Source organism: Castanea sativa, chromosome 5 (assembly GCF_040712315.1).
Source record: "Castanea sativa cultivar Marrone di Chiusa Pesio chromosome 5, ASM4071231v1".
Taxonomy (NCBI): domain Eukaryota; kingdom Viridiplantae; phylum Streptophyta; class Magnoliopsida; order Fagales; family Fagaceae; genus Castanea; species Castanea sativa.
Genome location: NC_134017.1, coordinates 27,794,473 through 27,817,866, shown reverse-complemented (window position 1 = coordinate 27,817,866; position 23,394 = coordinate 27,794,473). Strand labels below are relative to the sequence as shown.

General features: G+C 34.1%; 2 protein-coding genes across 2 annotated transcripts; both read left to right on the top strand.

The window, feature by feature from the left end:
- The first annotated feature begins 1,298 nt into the window (after nucleotides 1–1,298).
- Nucleotides 1,299–2,826, top strand: LOC142634487 (protein TOO MANY MOUTHS). The gene has a single exon (XM_075808781.1). It carries the CDS (start codon nucleotides 1,301–1,303, stop codon nucleotides 2,774–2,776), a length of 1,476 nt encoding a protein of 491 aa, XP_075664896.1. The 5' UTR covers nucleotides 1,299–1,300; the 3' UTR covers nucleotides 2,777–2,826.
- A 14,347-nt stretch (nucleotides 2,827–17,173) lies between these two features.
- On the top strand, nucleotides 17,174–23,176 carry LOC142636633 (PTI1-like tyrosine-protein kinase At3g15890). Its single transcript, XM_075810906.1, has 4 exons — nucleotides 17,174–17,720; nucleotides 18,242–18,389; nucleotides 21,937–22,199; nucleotides 22,274–23,176. The coding sequence occupies exons 1-4, from the start codon at nucleotides 17,677–17,679 to the stop codon at nucleotides 22,914–22,916; spliced, it is 1,098 nt and encodes a 365-aa protein (XP_075667021.1). The 5' UTR covers nucleotides 17,174–17,676; the 3' UTR covers nucleotides 22,917–23,176.
- Nucleotides 23,177–23,394: the final 218 nt, after the last annotated feature.

The window sequence follows — 23,394 nt, the reverse complement described above, 5'->3', positions numbered from 1 at the left end:
TTAAATTTAAAATATATGTTGGATATAAAAGGTATTTGACAAATCTAAAATAAAATGAATATTTATTTGTTATACAAGTTAAACAGATTGTGTTAAGTAGGTCATTTCGGGTTGATACAAGTAAATTGGCGTGTCAAACATGTCTAATGCGAGTTATGCAGGTTGACTCATTTATAACATGTTTCTTATCATGTCGTTTTCAGGTCGACCCGTTTATAACCCAAATCCATTAAGGCACAACCCTAATTCACAAAAACCCATGTCGTGTTAGCAGGTTAGGTCAAACATTGACACCCTTACTTTTTAATCTAGGATCAATATTAATCGGATTAAATGGTTGGGTTTTAGTTAAAGCTCACCCAAATTTGGTAAATTCTATAAAAAGAATTATCAAAATAAATAAACTACTATCAAAAACGGAAAATTCTTAGATAGTCCCGGAGTATAGTGAAATGGTGCTCCCTCTTCTCACATTCATGGTGGACCCCATCATGAATTTAATAAGCGGACCCCACTATGAATGTGAGAGGAGGGAGCACCATTCTCCGTGCTCCGGGAGTACCTAAGAATTAGTAATCAAAAACATGTAAATGCTTAATTTAAGACTGTAATTTCCATCAAAATCTAGGTGCAAACAAAATTTTGTATCTATAGCTCTTAATCCCTAATGCATACTAAATACGCCACTATTTGAAAAAAAAAAATTAAAAAAAAAATTTAAAACACATTAACTGTACTTTTTAGAAATTGACACAAATATTACAATAAATAATATTCAACTTATACTAGCTTCAAAAAAAAACTTACACTCAGACTAACTTTTAAGTGATGTTTTGGTTTGATTTTATGTTAGAACTTTCTCTCTCTCTCTTTTTCTCTCTCTTTCTTTTCGAAAATAAAACATTAAAACTTATATTCGACAGACCTTACATTGATACCAACTGCAGGGGAGTTGGCCGTGTGAATGTGATCACATGAAGCAGCTGGATCTGAATCCATATTCATAGTCTCCTACCCACCGCCTAAACATTGGTACTCTTTTTTTCTCGCCCAACATTTGTGAGCGTGAAATTCCCGTGAAACACATTAATGCCTTAAATTCTGTGTATTTATTTATACTCTTCCTATTCCCGTGAACCCATAATTAGTTCACTTCAATCCATGCACCAACCAAAGATTTTTCTCACTTGTCTATCACCACCAACCGACCCACCTCATTAACTTTACCTCACAGCTCGGCCCTTCCCTATAAATTCAACGCCCATATCGCCTCATTCCACTTACTTTCCACTCTCACAAAATGGCACTCTTTTTCTCACTACAAAACTTTGTTGTACTACTAGTGCTAGTACTAATTTTCTTGTGCCTATTGCCACTTGCTAGGCCTTTTACTATTATAATGTCTGATTCCTCTGACCTAGTTGATGGGCCTCAAAGTGGATACTCCATTAATAAGAACGGGATCCGAACCGACCCCCATGAGCAAGAAGCAGTCTACGACATCATGAGGGCCACCGGCAACAACTGGGCCACCGACATCCCCGACGTGTGTCGTAGCCGATGGCATGGTATCGAGTGCATGCCTGACAAGGACAACATCCACCACATTGTCTCACTCTCCTTCGGGGCCTTATCCGAAGACACCGCATTCCCACCTTGCGACCCAACCCGATCTTATATTTCACCATCCATCACTAAACTTCCACACCTAAGGACCTTACTCTTTTACCGTTGTTTTAGTTACATTCCTCAACCAATTCCACCGTTTTTAGGTAAATTGAGTCCCACACTACAAACTTTAATACTTAGAGAAAACGGGCATATGGGTCCCATACCTAGTGAACTAGGCAATCTTACCCATTTAAGGGTTCTTGATCTTCACAAAAACAATCTCAATGGTTCAATCCCAGTCTCCCTAGGCCAAGTCACCGGTCTAAGGTCGTTAGATTTGAGTGGGAACAAACTAACCGGTTCAATTCCTAGTTTAAACTTCTCAGTTCTGAACATTTTAGACCTTAGCCAAAATCTTTTAACTGGTTCGATTCCACCTAGTCTTGGAACCTGCCATTCCTTAATCAAAATTGATTTTAGCCATAATCGTCTAAATGGTCCAATCCCCAACTCAATTAGCGGCCTATCAAACCTTATGCTCCTGGATTTAAGCTATAATCGCCTCTCGGGCCCACTTCCTTCACCACTTAGAAGCTTAACTTCTCTCCAAGCATTGAATCTCAAAGGAAATTCAATGGGGTCCAACCCAATTCCTAGTCATTGTTTTGAGGGTTTGAAAAGTTTAATGATTTTAATTTTGTCAAACATGAACCTACATGGTCCAATTCCTGAATCGCTAGGCCGATTAACAAACCTTCGTGTCCTTTATCTTGACAACAATTACTTAAACGGTTCAATTCCTTCGAACTTCCAAGACTTGAAGAATCTTAGCGAGTTAAGAATAAACGATAATCGACTAACTGGTCGAGTTCCTCTTGGGAGAGACATGGTCTGGAGGATGAGAAGTAAGTTGAGGCTTTACAACAATTCAGGACTTTGTTACAATGCCAATAGTGGTTTTGAAGAAGATTTGGATTCATGGTCTCATCCGGGTATTGGTTCATGTGACATGCCAAAGCCTGAGTCGGCAAGAACAGTTCAGCATCTTTCTACCTCTGGACCAACAACATTTAATGTTTCATCTGATGCAGTTTTTAAATTTTCAGTTTACGTTAGGTTGCTTCAGCTAACTTCATTTGTTCTGTGTACTTTGACTTTAATGTAATATACAGAAATGTAATAATGTTTTGTGTAATATACTAATATTAGTCTTTAGTTGTATCATGAATAAGTTAGAAAAGTAGTTACACAATTTCCATCTCTCCAAGACTTCATCTGACACTGTTTTAAGTATAAATGAAATCACTGGGAAGATGAATGTGCCAGGATTGAGTGGCCTAGCTTCTCCATTGTATAGCCCTGCTTAGTATAACTTTTTACTTTATCTCTTTAGCTAATATTTATGGATAATATGAAAAGATAAAAGTGTGTTCTTTTTTCTTTTTTCTTTTTGGAGAATTTCAATTTATTGCGTTTGTTTCTGATAAAGCTCTTTATCATCAGATCAAAATACCAATTGGTTTTTAGTGTAAACGAAAATTAAACCTTGGATCTAAATAAGAGTGTTTGTTAATTTTGAATTATCCAGACATATCATTTGACTAACAAAAAATTTACATCTTTATTAAAATTTGGGATGGATAAGTCACAAGCACTCCATTGCATAGGCCCTGCTTAGTATAACTTTTTACTTATCTTTGGTTTATTTTTTATTTTTTGCTGAAAAAATGCTGGACAACTTCGGTTGCTACGAGAGTGTATGTGATCCAAGTTAGGAGGCCCAGGTAAGGAACGGTTTACAGTTGGGCTTATTACAGTTCACACAACATGGCCCATAATAGCCTCCAAACTGTTTGATGCATAAATTCAACCAAGCTTTACAAAGTTCAATTCAATATAGAATGAAAAGGAATAAGAAAAATGAGATTTGAAATGCTTAATTTAACTCAAGTTGCTTGTTGGAATTTGAAGTATGATTACTTTATTAGCATGTAAACACAGTTTAATACTCTGATTGACTTGAAAAGGCCTAAAACTTCTTTTTTTCAATGAATATGAAAGGGCCTTATATTTATTTTACTTTTGCTTAAATATACTAATGGAAGAAACAACAGTGATGTTTCCCTTGCAATTTAGATTTGTTTGAAAATTTAGACCCCGATTGATAAAATTAATAAGTTTTAAATCTAAGTTGTTAATTAGATTTATTATGCATAAAACTTGTTAAAGCAAACAAACATCAATATCATGTCAAAACTAAGTGCAGCGGCAAAATAAATAAAACAAGATATGATGACCCAGGAAAACCAATGAAACCAACCAGTTTCACAGTAAAAAACCTGGGGGAAAATCTTCCCGAAAAGCAATTTACTATAGTAAAGAGAAGTTTCAGATCTAATACAAAACCTTTATCCCTAGACTCCACAATCCCCGTAGATGAACTCACAACAGAAACCTTCTACCGCTTTAGAACCTCTAAACTCTTTAATATATGAACGCCACCCTTTGATGCACAAATCCCAGTACGTGACTAACCAATTTTGCGGATCCTAGTACGCGACTTCAATCACAAATTAGAGAAGAAGATGTTGGTTGCAAAGTTCTTCATTTCATCAACAATGAAGATCAAGAAGCACTTGGTTACAAAACCCTAAGGCGCAAAGACGCAGTAGCTTCTTTTTGAGAGAATAAGGCTTCGGTCACCTTTTGCATATTTTCTCCTTGTATTCTCTTATGTAACGGCCTCTAAAATATGTCTTATATATGTCTAGGGTTGTGAGAAAAGAAACTCTACACAAATACAAAAGCTTGGCCCAAAAATCAGATCTGAAAATTATGATTTTCGTAGCCTCGATAGATAGCATCTGTCGAGCCTCATTAAATCTCGATAGATAGCTATCTGTCGAGAAGCTATCCACCAGGTATCCAGCAGGTGTCTAGCAGCTATCCGTAGGTGTCCAGCTTTAGTAAATACCTTTTCTTCACTTGTTTCTTGTCTAGCAAGTGTTTTCTAACCGATTTTATGTTTAAAAAATAAGTCAAGACAGTTTAGTGAGCATACATCAACATATGTAAACCTTGTGATCGCCAAATCACATTATACCTGCACATGTATCAAGAGTAGCAAAGAATATTGCACGTTGTGTATGAAAACATCGCAAGATTGCATAAGTGTCTCTATGTTATGACGATTTGAAATATGAGAAAATCACTCTCACTCACACACAATCATAACTATTTGATATTTTCTCCTTTTGCATATTTTCTCCTTGTATTCTCTTATGTAACGGCCTCTAAAATATGTCTTATATATGTCTAGGGTTGTGAGAAAAGAAACTCTACACAAATACAAAAGCTTGGCCCAAAAATCAGATCTGAAAATTATGATTTTCGTAGCCTCGATAGATAGCATCTGTCGAGCCTCATTAAATCTCGATAGATAGCTATCTGTCGAGAAGCTGTCCACCAGGTGTCCAACAGGTGTCTAGCAGCTATCCGTAGGTGTCCAGCTTTAGTAAATACCTTTTCTTCATTTGTTTCTTGTCCAGCAAGTGTTTTCTAACCGATTTTATGTTTAAAAAACAAGTCAAGACAGTTTAGTGAGCATACATCAACATATGTAAACCTTGTGATGGCCAAATCACATTATACCTGCACATGTATTAAGAGTAGCAAAGAATATTGCACGTTGTGTGTGAAAACATCGCAAGATTGCATAAGTGTCTCTATGTTATGACGATTTGAAATATGAGAAAATCACTCTCACTCACACACAATCATAACTGTTTGATAGGGACTATCACCTTTGAGATACATCCTATAACTCCCACATCTCCTAGAAAACACGCTTGCAATCATATTTAAAGCATTTTTTATCTTTTTGCCTTTATTTTCTTTGCATATTTTCTTTTTATTAAGCAACTCATGCATGGGTATATAAAAGAGAGAGAAGAGATACCCAATTATATTGAGCTTTTGACATTACACTTTTACTATGCCAAAGTATACAGATGTCATTGACATTGCACTTTTGCTATGCCGAAGCATACAGATGTCATATCATGATTGGCGGGTAACAGTGGTGAAATGGTTATTTAGGCCTTTCTCTTAGGATTTTCTAGTCCTACCTGTCAAAAAAAGTGATACGAGTGTTAAGTTCAAGAGATCACTTAACCTTACTCGTCACAAACAAAGAGCTATAAAACTCATTTGCTTAGTTGTGCATAAGAATGCTCATCTAAGTTACAAGAGATACAAAGTTTAAAAAATTCTGTTTTTAAAGGCCATTTTAAGGTTCACAAGAACCGATATACACAAACACACACTGTTTTTGTATTTTTTTTTCTGATTTTTCAATTTTTTTTATTTTGAAAATAAAACAAAATAAAAATTAAACAACCCAACAAAAACAGACAAACAACATAAAAGCATAAAGGAAATATGCATATGCATGAAAGCATGATAGAATGGTGCAAATGCATGAAAGCATGATTCCAAAAGCAGATAAGAAATCAAGCAAAGAGAATTCTATTTTATATAGAAAGAATTAAAGCAGAGGACAAACAGAAAAGACATTTAAGTCTTAGGCTCCTTTCTCACCCACACAGCACGAGTCTTTGGCGGTGAAAATGAAAAGGCACGTGCCCTAATAAGACTACTAAAGGGCATAGAAGAATTAAGATTCTCCTGAAATTGAGTTAAAAAACTCAAGACTTTTAATAATTCTCCAAACAAAGGTGTAGGTCCTTGAGAGGAAACTTGTGACCGTTTGGACACTTGCTTTTAAGGATACAATTTAAAGCAATTAGGATGAATATGTCCAGAAACACCACAATGGTGACAAATATGAGGTCTAACAAAGGATTTAGAATTAGCCAAAACAGTTTTGGATTTCATACCTTTATTACCTTTCTCAGATGAAGCACAATGATAGTCTTTGATCCAGAAGCCGTGGAAGAGGAGGGGTCGAAGGAGACAGCATATCCTAAGCCAATCTTATCAGAACTAGGCTTTTGAGCACTCAAGACTTCTTCAAGCTTTGCACTAGACATTCTTTCTATTTGAGTTCTAGCTTGACTAAGCTCAACTTCGAGATTTTTGACCTTCTCTTCTAATGAGGTGTTCTCCACAATGAAAGTCTCAACTAACCTTGTAGTCTCATCTAGTTTGACTAACAATTCAGCTTTTTTAGTTTTTACCTCATTAAGTTCTTTCCAACAAAGATGGGAAGTCTTTTCAGATTTTATGAATTCAGTGCATAACTTATCATAGGCTTCCTGAAGGGTCATCTTCTTGGACACTTCATCATCAGAAGAATCATCACTGTCACTAGCACTCTGCACAATCACCTTATCGGTTGAGACAACAAAGGTCATAACGTGACTACATTCATCCACATACTCATCAGAAGAGTCATTCTCGGTGTCATTCCAAGTAGCAACCAACCCTTTATCTTCTGACTTCTTGGCATTTTCCTTCATAAGGTAGTTTGAGCACTCAATTCTCATATGACCAAAACCTTTGCACTCATGGCATTGGATGATGGACTTCTCATTCTTACCATTCCTAGAGGATTTAGATTTCCTAGGAGGTTTGCCCTTATCATTTTTCCTAAACTGAAGAAACTTGATAATCTCATCAATTATGAAGGTTAGATCCTCATCCTCATCCTCATCATCATCTTCATCTTTAGAGTCCTCTATATATTCCTCTATACCCTTAAAAGCCAAATTTTTGCTCTTTCCACCTTTTCCCATTGAGCCTAATCCCATCTTATAGGTTTGAAGATTCCCTACAAGCTCAATCAGAGGAATTTGATCAATGTCCTTTGCTTCTTCAATGGCAGTGATCTTGGTATGAAATCTTTCAGGTAAGGACCTAAGGATTTTCCTAAAAATTTTGGATTCCATAATAGATTCTCCAAGATTGAAGACAGAATTCACAATATCCATGAGTTTAGTATAGAACTCATCAAATGTCTCATCCTCCTCCATCCTTATTTCTTCAAAACTGCTAGTGAGTCTTTGAAACTTCACAGTCTTTACTACCATAGTACCTTCATCGGTGGTCTCAAGAATGGTCCATGCTTCCTTGGCAACTTCTGTGGATGATATTTTCTTGAATTCCTCATTGGTCACCCCACAAAATAAAGCATTCAAGGCCCTACTGTTAAAATTTGCCGCTATGATTGTTGCATCATCCCAATCCATCAGCAATTCCTTTGGCTTAATCCAACCAACTTCAACAGCTTGCCATACCTGTTCACCTAAAACCTGTAAAAAGACTTTCATATGAACTTTCCAGTAAGTATAATTAGTGCCATCAAGTAAAGGAGGAATCAAAAAAGATTGTCCACGATCCATGACAACGAGGGTCAACGATCACACTCAGGAAATTAATCCAATCAGAGTGTACCCGCTCTGATACCACTTGTTTGGAAATTTAGACCCTGGTTGATAGAATTAACAAGTTTTAAATCCAAGTTGTTAATTAGATTTATTATGCATAAAACTTGTTAAAACAAACAAACATCAATATCATGTCAAAACTAAGTGCAGCGGAAAAATAAAAAAGACAAGATATGATGACCTAGGAAAACCAATGAAACCAACCAGTTTCACAGTAAAAAACCTAGGGAAAAACCTTCCCGAAAAGCAATTCACTATAGTAAAGAGAAGTTTCAGATCTAGTACAAAACCTCTGTCCCTAGATTCTACAATCCTTGTAGATGAACTCACAGCAAAAACATTTCTACCGCTTCAGAACCTCTGAATTCTTCAATATATGAACGCCACCCTTTGATGCACAAATCCTAGTACGTGACTAACCAATTGCGCGGATCCCAGTACGCGACTTCAATCACCAACTAGAGAAGAAGATGTTGGTTGTAAAGTTCTTCACTTCATCAATAATGAAGATCAAGAAGCACTTGGTTACAAAACCCTAAGGCGCAAAGACGTAGTAGCTTCTTTTTGAGAGAATAAGGCTTTGGTCACTTTTTGCATATTTTCTCCTTGTATTCTCTTATGTAACGGCCTCTAAAATATGCCTTATATATGTCTAAGGTTGTGAGAAAAGAAACCCTACACAAATACAAAAGCCTGGCCAAAAAATCAGATTTGAAAATTCTGATTTTCATAACCTCAATAGATAGTCTCGATAGATAACATCTGTCGAGCCTCATTAAACATCGATAGATAGCTATCTATCGAGAAGCTGTCCAGCAGGTGTCCAGCAGCTATCCGCAGGTGTCCAGCTTTAGTAAACACCTTTTCTTCACTTGTTTCTTGGTCCAATCTTCATGGCTTTAATATTAGACTTGAACAACATGTTCTTTGAAGTATTAAACACATCCTAGATCAATCCAAATACAAGTAAAGTGCGTTTTGTCAAAGGATTAGCCAACTACATAAAATAGATCCTTAACAAGATTTAAAGGTGTGTCAGTATCATCTCATTTTCATTAGTAACACGACACCTTAACATCAATTTGACCACCGCACACTTTTGATGTGGTGGTTACTTCACAAGTATAAATGCTTGTGAGGTGTGAGGGGTAAGGGTCGGGTTTCAAGTCTCTAGGAGGGAGCTTCACAAACATATATACTTAGATTAGATTAAAGTCGAAATTCTATCTTGTATTAAAAAATAAAACAATTTGAAAAGATCATGTATTAGGATACATGTTTCCTTTTTTTGTTGCAGACTTGCGGTCAAAATATTCATATTGTAAGTTGTGGTAATTTATAGTACTAATTTGACTAATAATTTTGAACATAAATTAGTGAAAAGCAGGCCATTACAATGGTAATCACTGTGTGTCTATTATTTTTGTTCTAACTCATTGAACCCTGACTTTCTAAAACAAATTTTTTCAATCAAGCCGGACAGTATATTAAAAAAAAGAAAAAAACCAAAAAGGAGTATAGATAAAAATAAAAATAAAAAAGGTATAAAATTATAGTAATCCAAGAAGGGTATTGAAGAGTATATAGTATGTGCCCTTGGAACTATCAAACAAATTAGAGAAGAGCATCCTTCTGGAACAATCATATTCCAAATACAACAAAATATATATAGTAACTTGCATAAAGAATTTAGAACTACCCCATTTGCAGTTTTGTCATATATATATAGGGTCTCTCAAAAAAAAGAAAAAAGAAAGAAGAAAAATAATCATACAGGGAAGGCACACCAAAACTATTGGCAATCTAGTCTGGCATCAATGATTAGTAGGCCTACCAACTGAGAAATTTGGATCATAATGCAGTGCATCTCTGGCTACTGCATAAAAGTTAAAATATATAATCATAATAGTTATATCCACACCTTTCACAATTTTCTTTTTTAAGTAATTGTATATGTGTCCATAGTTTATTCTGTATTTCCTTATTTCTTTGTTTTTTTATAGGAATCTTTGTTTCTTATTTTCAATTGTTTGTGGGGTTCATAAGACCAAATATTTTCAGATTTTCATTATACTATGCAAAAAATCTTAAGACTATGTGGATAATCTTGATTAATCTATTGAGAATCTGTATCTTATCTCGAAACTTTAAAATTGAGACTTGATTTTTGGTATTAGTATTCATTTACATAAATGTATTGAAATTCTATTAACAAAATTGGTCCATGTGGTATATATGTGGACAATTTTAATTAATTGGTTGAGAATACGTAAAAGGCCACAAAATTTTTGAAATTGAAACTAAATTGTTGGTAGCTGTATTCTTATATATAAATGTATTGGAATTTCCACGGACACAATTGGTCTGTGTCACGTGCACAGACACAGCCAGCCAACCAGCCAAAGCTTCTTGGGTTCTTACAAATAATACAATAGTACTATGTAGTTTTTAGCAATTTCTCCATTTTCTTGGGTTCTGTCATTGAACTTTATAGGAATCCAAAAAATTTCCTAACAAGTTGGCATGTTCCGAAATTTTTTTTATCCTCTTTCAGCTTAGTTTTTTCATTGTTCCAAAATAATAAAAGAATTTTTTATTGGATAAACACACTATGTTCATCTAACCAGGAAAAAGGTGCATATGATGCAAAGAAATTGTTTTCAAATTTCTGGATGTAACTCATGTTTGATGTCATACATTCCTGCTCTCATGGATTTATCAACAATTTTGCAACCAAAGATGGAATTCTACTAGCTCAGGATATGGAGATCTTCACACTTGATTGTTGAAATGGTACTTTAGTTGTTCAAGTGTTAAACTCATTTAGATATACCTATATGGAAAGTTTGTGCTATAATTATTTAGTAGTTGTGTTTAATTGTTCTTTTTCTACCAAGAAAACAACTTTTGCTTCATGGGGAAGATTCAAAAACAAAATTCAAAATATTCAAAGTAGGTTGTGATAGAAACTATTGGACCAGTAGATTTGAGGTATTATTTAAGGTCATTTTTAGGTACTATCAAGATCTTAATCAAGTTGCAGTAGGACCCAATAATTTAAGCATTGTGGGACAATATATATTGAACTTTTTAGCAATGATGTCACTTATTTGCAATCAAGGAAAAAAAGGTCCACCAAGGTTGACGGTTTAATCTATAAATACCTGCCACAGTACCGTTTAATTTTTTAGAGGATCCACAGTACCTTTTAATTTTCTATTGCTCATCCAGACATGAATCAATTTTTTTCCTATATTTCCGAGAATGAATAAACATTAGTGCGTTCATTTAAATAAATAAAAAAAGTTCATAAAAAAAAAAAAATTAGTGCCTTCACTCTGGACCGGAAATCTAATCCCTGGAGTTAAAAAATGTGGTTGATATCATACCGGTATCGAAACGCCAACGTTTCGTAGCGGCTTAAATACCAACCGTACCGGCTATACTGGTAAATTTCGAGCAATCCCAGGCATACCAGTTGTAAGTGCACAATTTGTACCCGGATTCAAAAACAAGTGATGGGCTCAGGCCCAAAGAGCCTGATACAATGAAATTTGTAGAGTGTGGGTTTGAAACCTAGGTTTTCGATGTTAGAAGTTGATTAACAGGCTAGAATGCCACAATCTATGCAAGTGATAAATAAATATGACAAAGAAACCTCATCGAACGTAAGCTGAGGACAATTTGTATAGTATTTCTTTTTCTAAGCCAAAGATTACAAAGTTTAGTTTTTTTTTTTTTTTTTTAAGAAGAAGCCCCCTCTTCTTTCCTCTCTCGTCTTCTTATATACTTCTTCTTCTTTGTTGTTTCATCCACGTGTCACACAAATCTTCTTCCTAGATACTTGTCTCATCCACCACCTTCTTGAAATCTTCAAATAATAGTAGAAAGGCTAAATTCTACTATTCAGATGTCATTTCTCCATTAATGCGGCCAGGGAGGTAGATGTAAGGCCTTTAATGTGGTGGTAGCAGCTTTTTCCTCAGATACTTCTCACACGTTCCTGCTTCTAAAGGATGCTTGGATCACGCTTTTACCCACCAGTTCTTCTAGAATTCTGCCTTTAGGCCATCTAGCAAGTCCTAGGGCCTTTGTTGGGCCTGTCCGAGGAGATACTCCTCCTCGGACCACTATAGTGCGGACTGACCTGTGAGCCTAGAAACTCTGATCAAACAAACTTGTAGCAACCAATCAGACTCAAAACTCAAAAGTTTATTCAAGCACTTTTACCCCTCACACCAGTCGGTACAGGAAAAAAACTTTTTTTTTTTTTTAGTTTTGTAATTTTTGAATTTTTGTAAAGACAGAATAGTAACGTACTTACATTAACTTATTAGTATTATTTGTTTTCTTAGTATGCAATGAACAATTAAGTTTTCTATTTTTTATATTGTTTTTTTTTCTTTTAATTGATACTAAAGTCTAAAATCATGAATAATTTGTTCTAAATTGAAGTAATATTTTATGGCAAACTTTTATATTTATTATAATATATATGTGCGTGTGTGTGTACACACACATACATTATATATATATATATATATATATATATATATATATATATATATATTTATAAATAAAAAAAATAACGGTAAACTTGAAACGGTACATCGGTATTGACCGGTACTGAAATATACCGTTCTACTAGTCAAATCGGTACAGTCTCCGATAGGAGATTGACTCATTTTGTTAAAATTGTTAAACAAACATTTCGTGGGTAGAATTTTGCTATCCTCGTAGTTTTTGATAACTTATTTGTTAAATAAAAAAAATAGTAATTAGCTTCTTTTAAGAAAATTAATTTTGTGGTTTAAAAAAAAAAAAGTTGATACAAAAAACCAAAAACAAAAAGCATTTTTCTTTTTAACAAACAGATAACAATTGAGAATCTCGCTAATAATAAATTAATAATATAAGATAGGGAAACTCTCTCAAAAAATATTTGAATAAACAACTAATCAAAATAATACATCAAATCAAACAATTGGATTGACTTAAATGTGTGAATTAAATGATACACAAATTAGTTGCATTCAATGAATTTCAGATGTCTACTCCATAAAAAATGTTATTACTCAGTGCATTTTTTAGACTTCAAAATAAGTTGTCATTATCAATAGCCCTTTTTTTCTTTGGGGTCCATAACCATAAACTCCTCCCCCTCTTTTTTCTGAAAAAACAGGGTCAATAGAATATGGACACATAAGAACACTTGCATAGTCCCTCAATAAAGGATACTCACTAATCAATAACAACACTTTTTTTTTTCATAAAAAATAAATAAATAAATAGCAACACTTTTAAAAATATATATATAAACAGTGTTGGCAGTGAGATGTAAAAGTAAAACCAATGTATGCTAATGCATCATATGCAATTATATACGTTTCTTTGATATACTAATTACTTTGGCATGTAGCTTCAAAATAATAAAAAAATAAAAAAACATTTACTTAGGCACGTGGATTTTTTCCCCCCTAAGTAAACTGAAGGAGGGAATTGGGTTTACTCTGGGATTTATTAGTGCCTTAGGTGTGATGTTTTCAAAAAAAAAAAAAAAAAAAAGTTAACCACACTACTTCACCCTAAAATTGTAAAATCCAAAATTACTGTCAAAATCAATAAATTACAGAGTTTGGAACTGAAAGTTGCATCAAAAATTTCATACTCATTCAAGTCGAGTTGCCATTCATCTCACTTGGGAGGGAGTCTATCCCAATACAAAGGTAAGAGGGAGTATGCAAAATTTTGGGCAAAATATTTGATATCTCAAAACTCTTCGTAAATTTAAAGATTAATTTTAAAGGTGAGATGAATCTTAAAATTAGTCCATAGTTGTGACATTTAAAAAAAAAAAATTGTGTAAATATTACAAATAAGCCCCAGGCTCAAAGTAGATAAGTATATTTAACTAAAATCAAACATTGATACCCGGCAACGGAAATCACTTTCTTTGGGATTCTAAAATTAAAAAAACAATAAAAATCAAACCTTGATACACTTGGTAACGTAGTAATTTGGCTGCTTATCTGCCAGATCAGACTATTTTATAAAGGGGAATTCCGAATTTCAGAATAAAATTACCCAATGAAAGACAAAAGACAAAAGAAGAATCTTAAAATTAGATGAATAATAAAAAATTAGTGTAAATAATAAAAAAAAACTAATTATGCTAATACGAAGGGCTAAAGTATGAATGTAAAAGAAAAACAGCATCATGCGGTTGTCCTTATGTACCTTATCGCCACTGGATCTCCTTTCAAGTTCAAGGATTTTATGTTTTTGAAAACACATGTCGTGGGCTCACTGCACTTTAAACAAACACAACGGAACAAAAATCACCTCAAAAATCATTCATATTCTTTACATTACCTTTACAGGTAAGTTGCATGTCATGTCCACAGGATTGTTGCTTAAGATTATTTGTTTTGAGTATGTTGTTTAGGTTGATTGATTGTTTATTGAACACTTTGGAGTCAATCAAAACAATTGAACACTTTTGCAAAATATTACCAATCAAAAAAATTATCGCAAATATTAGTCTTTTGGGAGGTCTAATTTTTCCTCGAATTAAACTCATTTTCTCTTTTGTTTACTAAAATAGTTACAGCACTTTACCATAACTCTCTGTGGTAGACATCGTGTTAGTTGAGAGTTGAGATCGAGGTGGTCATAATGTCGTAATAGTTACATAGTCTCAAGAAGAGAGCAACTAATTTCTCAATATAATTTTAATAGTTGGACTCTCAGGTACCAACTAATTTCTCAATTAAAATTTTGATTGTTTGATTATCCTTTAATTGTTTAGCAATTTTTGGGTTAGGTAAGTGCCGTAGTTTTTCTACCTTAAAGTAAGCACAAATTAAAGAAGATTTTCCCAAAAAGCTTTGTGATACTGACATTTTTTATCCTCAAATAATTTGAACATATACACAGCAATACAGTGACAAGAAACACCTTGTCTTTTACTGTTCAGTAAATAACTAGTATGTGTTATGAAATTTTGTGCAGAGCCTCTTCAATCCAAGAAAGAGTTACACAGAAAATTACATGGATAAGGTTAATGACTAACCAGTAACCACAGTTGCAAGCGTCTTCCAAAAGCTATGTCCTCATTCAACAATTATACGGATAAGAACATATGTTGAAGTACCAGTTGGATTGGTTCTCAAAAAGAAAAAAAGAAAAAAAGAAAATATATATATATATACACACACACACCAGTTGGATTAGCATTTTTGCCTGTCTCAAAATAAAGTATCTTAAATTTAAATAACATGATTATTAATTTATTATAAAAGATAGGAATCTTATAATTTTTTTTAAAATATATATAAGTAAATAGTAGGAGAAGAAGTGGTGGGCTATTATAGACTCGTTTTATAATTTATTTAATTAATAGGTCATACTTAACTAATATAATCTTTATCAATTCTCATGTATTTATTTTTAGGTAATATTTTAGTGGGAGTTAGAGTTGCATTTTTACCGTAGCATTCTTTAGTTTTGTCTTTACTTAAACATAAGAGTATAGGGCATTGTTGAACCAAAAAATGAGGAATCTAAACAGGAAAAGTCCCTTAAATAATTGTATATATTAAAATTATAAATATAACAATAAACATATAAAAACAACCAAAAAGTAAATAATAATGTCAAAATAACTAATAACTTTATAAACTAAATGAGTCAGACAGGTTCACATGTTAAACACGAACCCGACCCATTTATTAAATAAGTTAGTCATGTCAGGATTCGCAGGTCGTGTCAGAGTTTGCCACCCTAGTATTAGCTTGACTTTAATTGACTTTTTTTCAACATGAAAATTTTTTTAATATCTTAGCATTACTCTCAAGAAATTATTTTAATAGTTTAAAATTTGTCAAAAATTATAATTTTTTTTTATAAAAAAAGATTTTCTTTGGAAAAGTACAAGTATTTAAATTGAGATAGAGAAATATATATATATATGTAATAAATATTTTTTATTAGATAGATAGAATTTAAAAATGATGGTATTCACTTAATTATTGTGAGGACCAAAAACTCATAAAATCAACTTCCAAACGTTATTGCTACTTTATTCATTTAAGAGTCCTCATACAATACATTTGGTAGAGAGGGTTCAACAACCAAAAGCCCCCATTCGTAGTCTCTTGATTCCTATTTATACTATTCTCTGTTTTCATCGTAGCCTTACACCTTGCAATCTGCGGTCCTTTTCCTGTGACACTTGTCCGTCGGCAATGGAACAAGATTCCACTTTGCATCCCGCACTGTTCAGGTCATGTCCACATTAATGCGACGGATAGAGGTGATGCTTGTTAATTAATGCGGCCAGAATGGTTGTTGCCAAGCATTTAATGCAACCTTCCAAATCAGCCTAATACATCCAGATATTTGTAACATGTCCCTTATGTCGTTATCGTCCACGCCACCTCATCTTCGGGCACACCCGGAGAGACCTCATCTTTCACTCTAAATGTTGGCCTTTCTTTCTTCGGGTCCTCGGGTACTTAGGTCCTCGGGTCCTCACAATTATAATTGCTTTTTATTTTCATATAAAAACATCAATGATTTTTTTTTTGAATAGATGGTATTCAAACTCATGTTCTTTATTTGAAAATAAAATTTGTTTATTTTTTAAAATATAAATAGTAAAAATTTATAGTATTCACTCCATCATTATAACTTTCTATTATTAAGTTAAAACATCAATGATTTTGTATTGAATAGACAGAATTTAAACACATATCATTTATTTGAAAGCAAAAATTTTGTTGATTGAGTTGATTTGTCTAAATTCCGACAATAATAATAACAATAACTGTCAGTTAAAAAAAAAAATCCCATGTGCAAATTAGAGTTTACCATTTATTCCTTGTGTTTGGTACAAAAATTGGACTCTCCTTTGAATTCAATCCACAGTACAACAACCACCGAGTATAATTTATTTTTCCTTCTCAAAAAAATAATAAAATTTTATTTTTTGAATAAAACAATATTAATTTTAAATTATAATGATATGCTATCATGTAACGGAAAACTATTTGAAAAATGGCCCCCATCCCCATCAATGTGAATTTAAAAAATTGAGAACAGCTAGGACCTTAGAATAGAAACAAATAGAAAAAGAAAGTAAAAAAAAAAAAAATGCTTAAAGAAGAAGACTTTGTTTCCAACAGCAAGTGCTTACCCAATGATACTATTCTCCATGTTCCACAATTTTCACAAACACACGCTTCCTTCTTCTACAAAAGTAAAACAGAAGTACAATTCTTCTTTTATTGTCGTTGTTGTTCCTCAATTCTCGTGGTAACTTAACATTAACATTTGCCTAAACAAATAATACTTTTTTAGCCTTTTTGCTCTTAACTCTCAAACACAAACACACTGAACAAAGAGACCGAGAGAGAGAGAGAGAGAGAGAGAACAAAAGAAAGAAATGTCTGTGTTTTATTCCAAAGCGGTTGTGTTTCGAATCTAAACTTGCTTCAGCTTCAGCTTTGCTCTTACCTCTAGTCTCCAACAAGCTAAGTTAAAGAAGACGAAGAAGAAGAAGGAGCTGATTTTCAAAACCCAGAATTTTAAAGGGGGAGTCTTTTTCTTTTCTTTTTTTTGACTTTTTTGTTTGGTGGGTTTGATAGGAGTGGGGGATATGGCTTTTCTTTCAATGCTATGTTGTGGAAAGGGTACAAATCGGTATGTATATGAAGTTATTATGTTGATTTATTTTGTGGGTTTTTGTTCTTTTGAAATATAGTATTGGTTCAATGGTGTTAATTATTCAAGCTTGAGTCTTTTGTTGTGATATGCTTTATATTCTGATGATAATGAGAGTGAAAAGAGTTTTGAATTCTGGGTTTAGCTTAGATTTTAGGAACAGGCTCTTGGGTGTGGGTGAGACTTGAGAGGAATCTCTCTTAAATAGCTGTATTTGGTTGTTTGGTTTTCGGTGGGAAAAGATAGAAAAGGAAAATAGAATAAGGAGACTTAAAAATGTAATCTTAATGACCCAATAGTACAGAATACCTGAGCATCACTTAACTAAGTATTTGATTAGTTTGATTCTAGAAAAACATGTTATGTTTTAGTTTATGTGAGAAACTAAACGAAGAGTAATACATTTACACATATATGAAATTATATCAGGCTTAATTGCGTTCACTTTTTCATTATAATGTTTTGATGCAAGTTTAATTATAGAGTGGTTGATTGTACAGGAGTGAACTAGGGAAGAAGCAGCAAACTTGGAGAGTCTTTTCTTTAAGGGAGCTGCATGCAGCTACAAACAATTTTAATTATGACAACAAGCTTGGAGAAGGGGGATTCGGCAGTGTTTACTGGGGTCAGCTTTGGGATGGATCACAAGTAATGAATCCATTTCTCAGTTTCTGCTTAAACTTTCTACTGTGAATTCTGCTTATTGTTTGTTGATTGTGCAATTGCAAAACAGTTATTTTTATCACAAAACATTCAATGGCTATGTTGTTGATATATGTGTAAAATTCATATAGAAAATGACTATCTTAAGAGTGTTGGTTTTGATTGATTTAACTTTAGGTTCTGGATCTGTTTAATTTATTACGAATTATATTATCTCATAGTGCTTTGTTCCACTTATGGTAGTTTGTCACCCCCTTTTTTGCTGGTCTTGAATATTGAAGTTGATCAATAGCAAATTAGCAATACACTTGTGACTATAAGACAATGCCAATAAAGCTAAACAGCAATGTGACCTTTGTTTACTTTCTTCCATTCTTGTCAAACGTTTAATTTTCTTTTATTTCAGAAAGAATACTTAACAAGGAATATATTTTAAATGTTCAAAATTTTAAATGAAACGCATTCTTGAAAGGTAAAATTTCAAACTTGACCCGATGAAATATTGTATAAAAACAATTGCATCCAAATGAGCGTTATGGATATTAAACATTGTAATTAAGACTCATAGCTTGCTCTAGCAAACATTCACTTCTAACTGTATAGTCTAGGAGGTCGTGCATGTACAGATATTGGAGGCTGAATAGTATGAATTGCCCTGGTTAATTGTATGTTGTGTTCTTGTTGTTAATGGTGATTGTCTCCTTAGATTCTGGTTTGTTTCCCGTGTCAACTTGCTTGAGGCTTATATTCAAGCATTGAAGTGAAAGAAAAATCAGACTATAACCAGTATTATTATACTCTTAAAAAAAAACATAATATTGTTTCAAAGAAAAAAAGGGAAATCAAGTTTATTAAATGTTACTGAGTAAGGTTGTAGCCTGAAGCTGTGAATTTTGTTTGTGTGTGTGTGTGTGTGTGTGAGAGAGAGAGAGAGAGAGAGAGAGAATAGTGTCCTGAAGTGGAATATGATGAAGAAATTAGTTTTTGGAGGACAGAAATGGTTTATAAGTAAGATTGGGAATGGAGTGAATGTGAGGTGGCGCAACCCTATCCTTCCACCCCTGTTATTTTACTTTATTCAATTTATATATTAGAGGATGAATAGGAGGATTGTGATATCCATTCAAAAGCGGGATAGCACCTATTAAAAAAATGAGGAAGAGATGCCCAAGATGATTTGACTGTGTATAACAAATCTCAAATCCATCAATGAGAAAGAGAGGCTTGATTTCATATTGAATAAATGAAAAGGGTTAGAGGGAGGTTCAAGTAGTAAATATGGATAAGATAAACAAAGAGGTGACCAAAGAATTTGGCCTTAGGGTGGAATGGCCAAGAAAGAAAGCCATAACCAACCCCATTAGCTGACAATGGAAAAACAGATCAACCCCAGTTAGTTGGAATCAAGGCGAGAGACAAGAGTTGAGTTGAGTACTGATCATAACAGACTTTGTAATAATACCAATAGATCCAGACTTTTAACCCATATATATATATATATATATATATATATATATATATATATATATATATATTATGGGGCAACCATAAAACCTGCTATTGCACCCAATCTTGCTTGGGGCATTGTAGTTTCTTGAATCCGGTCCAACCTTATTTCAGACCTGTGTGAGCACACCCCACTAGAGGAGGTGGGGTGGAGCCTCAGTGTCAGAACATGTTGATGGTCTCTTCGAATTATATGAAATTACATTACAGATGTTTTTTAGGTCTGAACCAGTGATTGATTTTTCCTAGTGTCAGCATTGCTTTCCAACGCACCAGAATGTCAATTTAGATTGCTTGAGCTGGAACATTCTTTACTTCCATGGCAAGAAGTTCAGTGAGTTAAAAGCTTTTTCTTATTTCTTTCCATTATATTCTGTTTTAGTGAGGCAGGATTTACATTGAATGAATTAAACACTGACATTACATCTAAAACTATGTCATCAAACTTTAACTTGCATATAACAAAACAATATGACATTCGAGCTCTCTAGTTTGACTGGCACCTCCTCCCCTTATAAGTTCTAGGTGGAGAGTGAGGTCTTGGGCTCTAGACCTATTGGATGCACATGTAACTTACTTGCAAACAAAAAAAATATTGAGCTTCCCTTTTTCCCAAGTTTGACAGCAAGTGGTGTCCTGTTTACTTATCCTTACTCTACATGCCTCAAAAATCGGGTAGCTTAGCATTGTAAAATGGAATGATAAGTCAGGGCAGACTTTTTAAGTCAAGCAAGAACATAGCATTGAGAAGTCATGGTATGCAAGACAGGTGATTCAGCTTAGCTGGTTGTAAGTTTCCCTAAGACACCAGGTTAAGTGACTTCATAAACAAAAATGATTTCATCCTCATGCTCAGAAGGAGAAGAATAAGAAAAAAATTATGAGCTCTCTCTCTCTCATTTTGAGAAGAAAAAAAAAAAAAATTTGTGGTTGATATGCATGGAGTGGTGGGGAATTGGTCACCGCGATAATTAGCTTGGACTATGTAAATGCACTGAAGTAATGTTGGACATAAGGTGCTAGTGAGAGTATCGATCTTATAACATACTTGTAAATGGAAAATTGCCACTTCTGTTTCACTAGACTTGTCCTGTAACCCAGAAATTTGTGGGCTTCAAAGGTACTTAATCAGTACCTAAGCTAAGTGCTTTAATTTTAAGTTTCAACCTCATAGGTTGAAGAACTTTTGCCATCATTATTCTGTTTTGAAGCCCTCTTCTTCCAGGTAGGCTATTGCCAATAGTACACCTTTTTTTTTTTTTTCTTTTATCATAATTGTTCTTCCTGATGGATATTAATAATTTTACAGTCCATGTTGAGACACAGAGACCTTGCATCTTTAACTGACATAGTAAGAAGATGGTTCTGTGCTTTGTTGGGCCAAATTTGGACAATTCTGCTAATAGGATCAATTGATGCCTCTTAAAGTACACGGTGCACTAATCCCTCGAGGATAAAATTAATGCTGTTCTTGTATTGGTCACCTTTTTCATGCAAATTGATTAGGACTTCTTAGTCATCCTCTGAAATTAATGTGCATTTTTTCCTATATATAATGTCAAAATTATAGTTCTGAATTGCAGGAGTGCAAATGGAACTAATTGATTTGGGTGGAAACCCAATGATAACAGATTCAAAGTGCTTGGGTATAGAACTTCATGATAGGCTTTTTACAAATATCGCTTGGAGTTATCTCTCTAAAAATCACTTTAGTTGTAATAGTAAAACATTTAATAGTTGACCGGCATTGTAGTCATCAAAAAACAACTTTCCGTTTTAATGCTATTAGAAGCTTTTTTCCCCTAAACACACTCATTTTAAATTTTATTCTTTGGCGTTGAGTCTTGGATGCTATCACAACTTATTATGTGCTTGATTGTTACCTAGTTACAGCCTTTCCTCAACATTCCTCACCTGTGGTAATCTTTGCAATGGCATATATTTGTTATATACAGCCTTTCCTCAATATTTTTGTGATGCGTCTTATAAACTGAATACCATTCTGAGAGGTGATATATATTTGCAGATTGCAGTCAAAAGGTTGAAGGTTTGGAGCAACAAAGCAGAGATGGAATTTGCTGTTGAGGTTGAGATACTAGCACGAGTACGCCACAAGAATCTGCTCAGTTTACGTGGCTATTGTGCTGAGGGGCAAGAGCGTTTGATTGTATATGATTACATGCCAAATTTAAGCTTACTCTCTCATCTTCATGGGCAGCACTCCGCAGAATGCCATCTCAATTGGGACCGACGGATGAGTATTGCAATTGGGTCTGCTGAGGGCATTGCGTAAGTACTGATCCCAACTTTCCTGTTCATCTTTCTTGTACCATATACATAACCTCCTAATTTGTTTGATTCAGCTATCTCCACCACCAATCCACTCCACATATAATCCATAGAGATATCAAAGCAAGCAATGTGTTGCTAGATTTAGATTTTCAGGCTCGGGTTGCTGATTTTGGATTTGCCAAGTTAATCCCTGAGGGTGCAACACATGTGACAACAAGAGTTAAGGGTACCCTTGGCTACCTTGCACCAGAATATGCTATGTTAGGGAAAGCAAATGAGAGTTGTGATGTCTACAGCTTTGGAATACTCCTACTAGAGCTTGCAAGTGGCAAGAAACCCATTGAAAAACATGCAGCCGTAAAACGCTCAATTACTGATTGGGCTCTGCCATTGGTCTGTGAGAGCAAGTATGATGAACTGGCGGATCCAAAGCTTAACGGTAAGTACGTCAATGAGGAGCTGAAAAGACTTGTCTTGGTTGCACTAATATGTACTCAAGTTCGGCCTGAGAAAAGACCCACAATGCCCGAGGTGGTGGAGCTTCTGAAGGGAATCTCAAAAGAGAAATTATCTGAGCTGGAAAATGATGAACTGTTCAAGGCCCCTCATGCTGCAGATTATAATGATGGGACTTCCATTGCTGAAGACAGCACAGACTTCATCTCAGAGGAGAGGGATTCAAAACAGGAATTGAAAGAGGAGAATGAGCTTTAAAATTGAACATAATCACACTACTAACTCCAGTATACATTCGATATGAAGTTTGTATTTATTTTATTATTTGGTTTTTCTCAAGGCAAGGTAGCACTGGCTGTCCTTTTGTTACTATTGCTAGGAACCACATGAAAGCATGGTTTTGTGACTGATGTAAGATTTGTGTGTGCTCGTCTACTTTTCTTACTTTATCCTGGAGTGGATGACATGGAAACTATGTTTAATATTTATTGAATTGTGCTAAATTTTTGGCTCTCGCATATTTTTGGCTTTACCATTTCATGTGTGTGTGTCTATATATATATATATATATATATATCTATTTGTATGTATGTATGTATGTATCTCAGTACAGCCCAATCTGAGATTTGCGCCTTTGTTGGAGCTGTCAAGAAACAAGAGCCATCGTAATTAATGAATAGAATCAGCAGGTCATTAGATACTCTCATCTTACATGCTCAACAAAAACAGACCATAT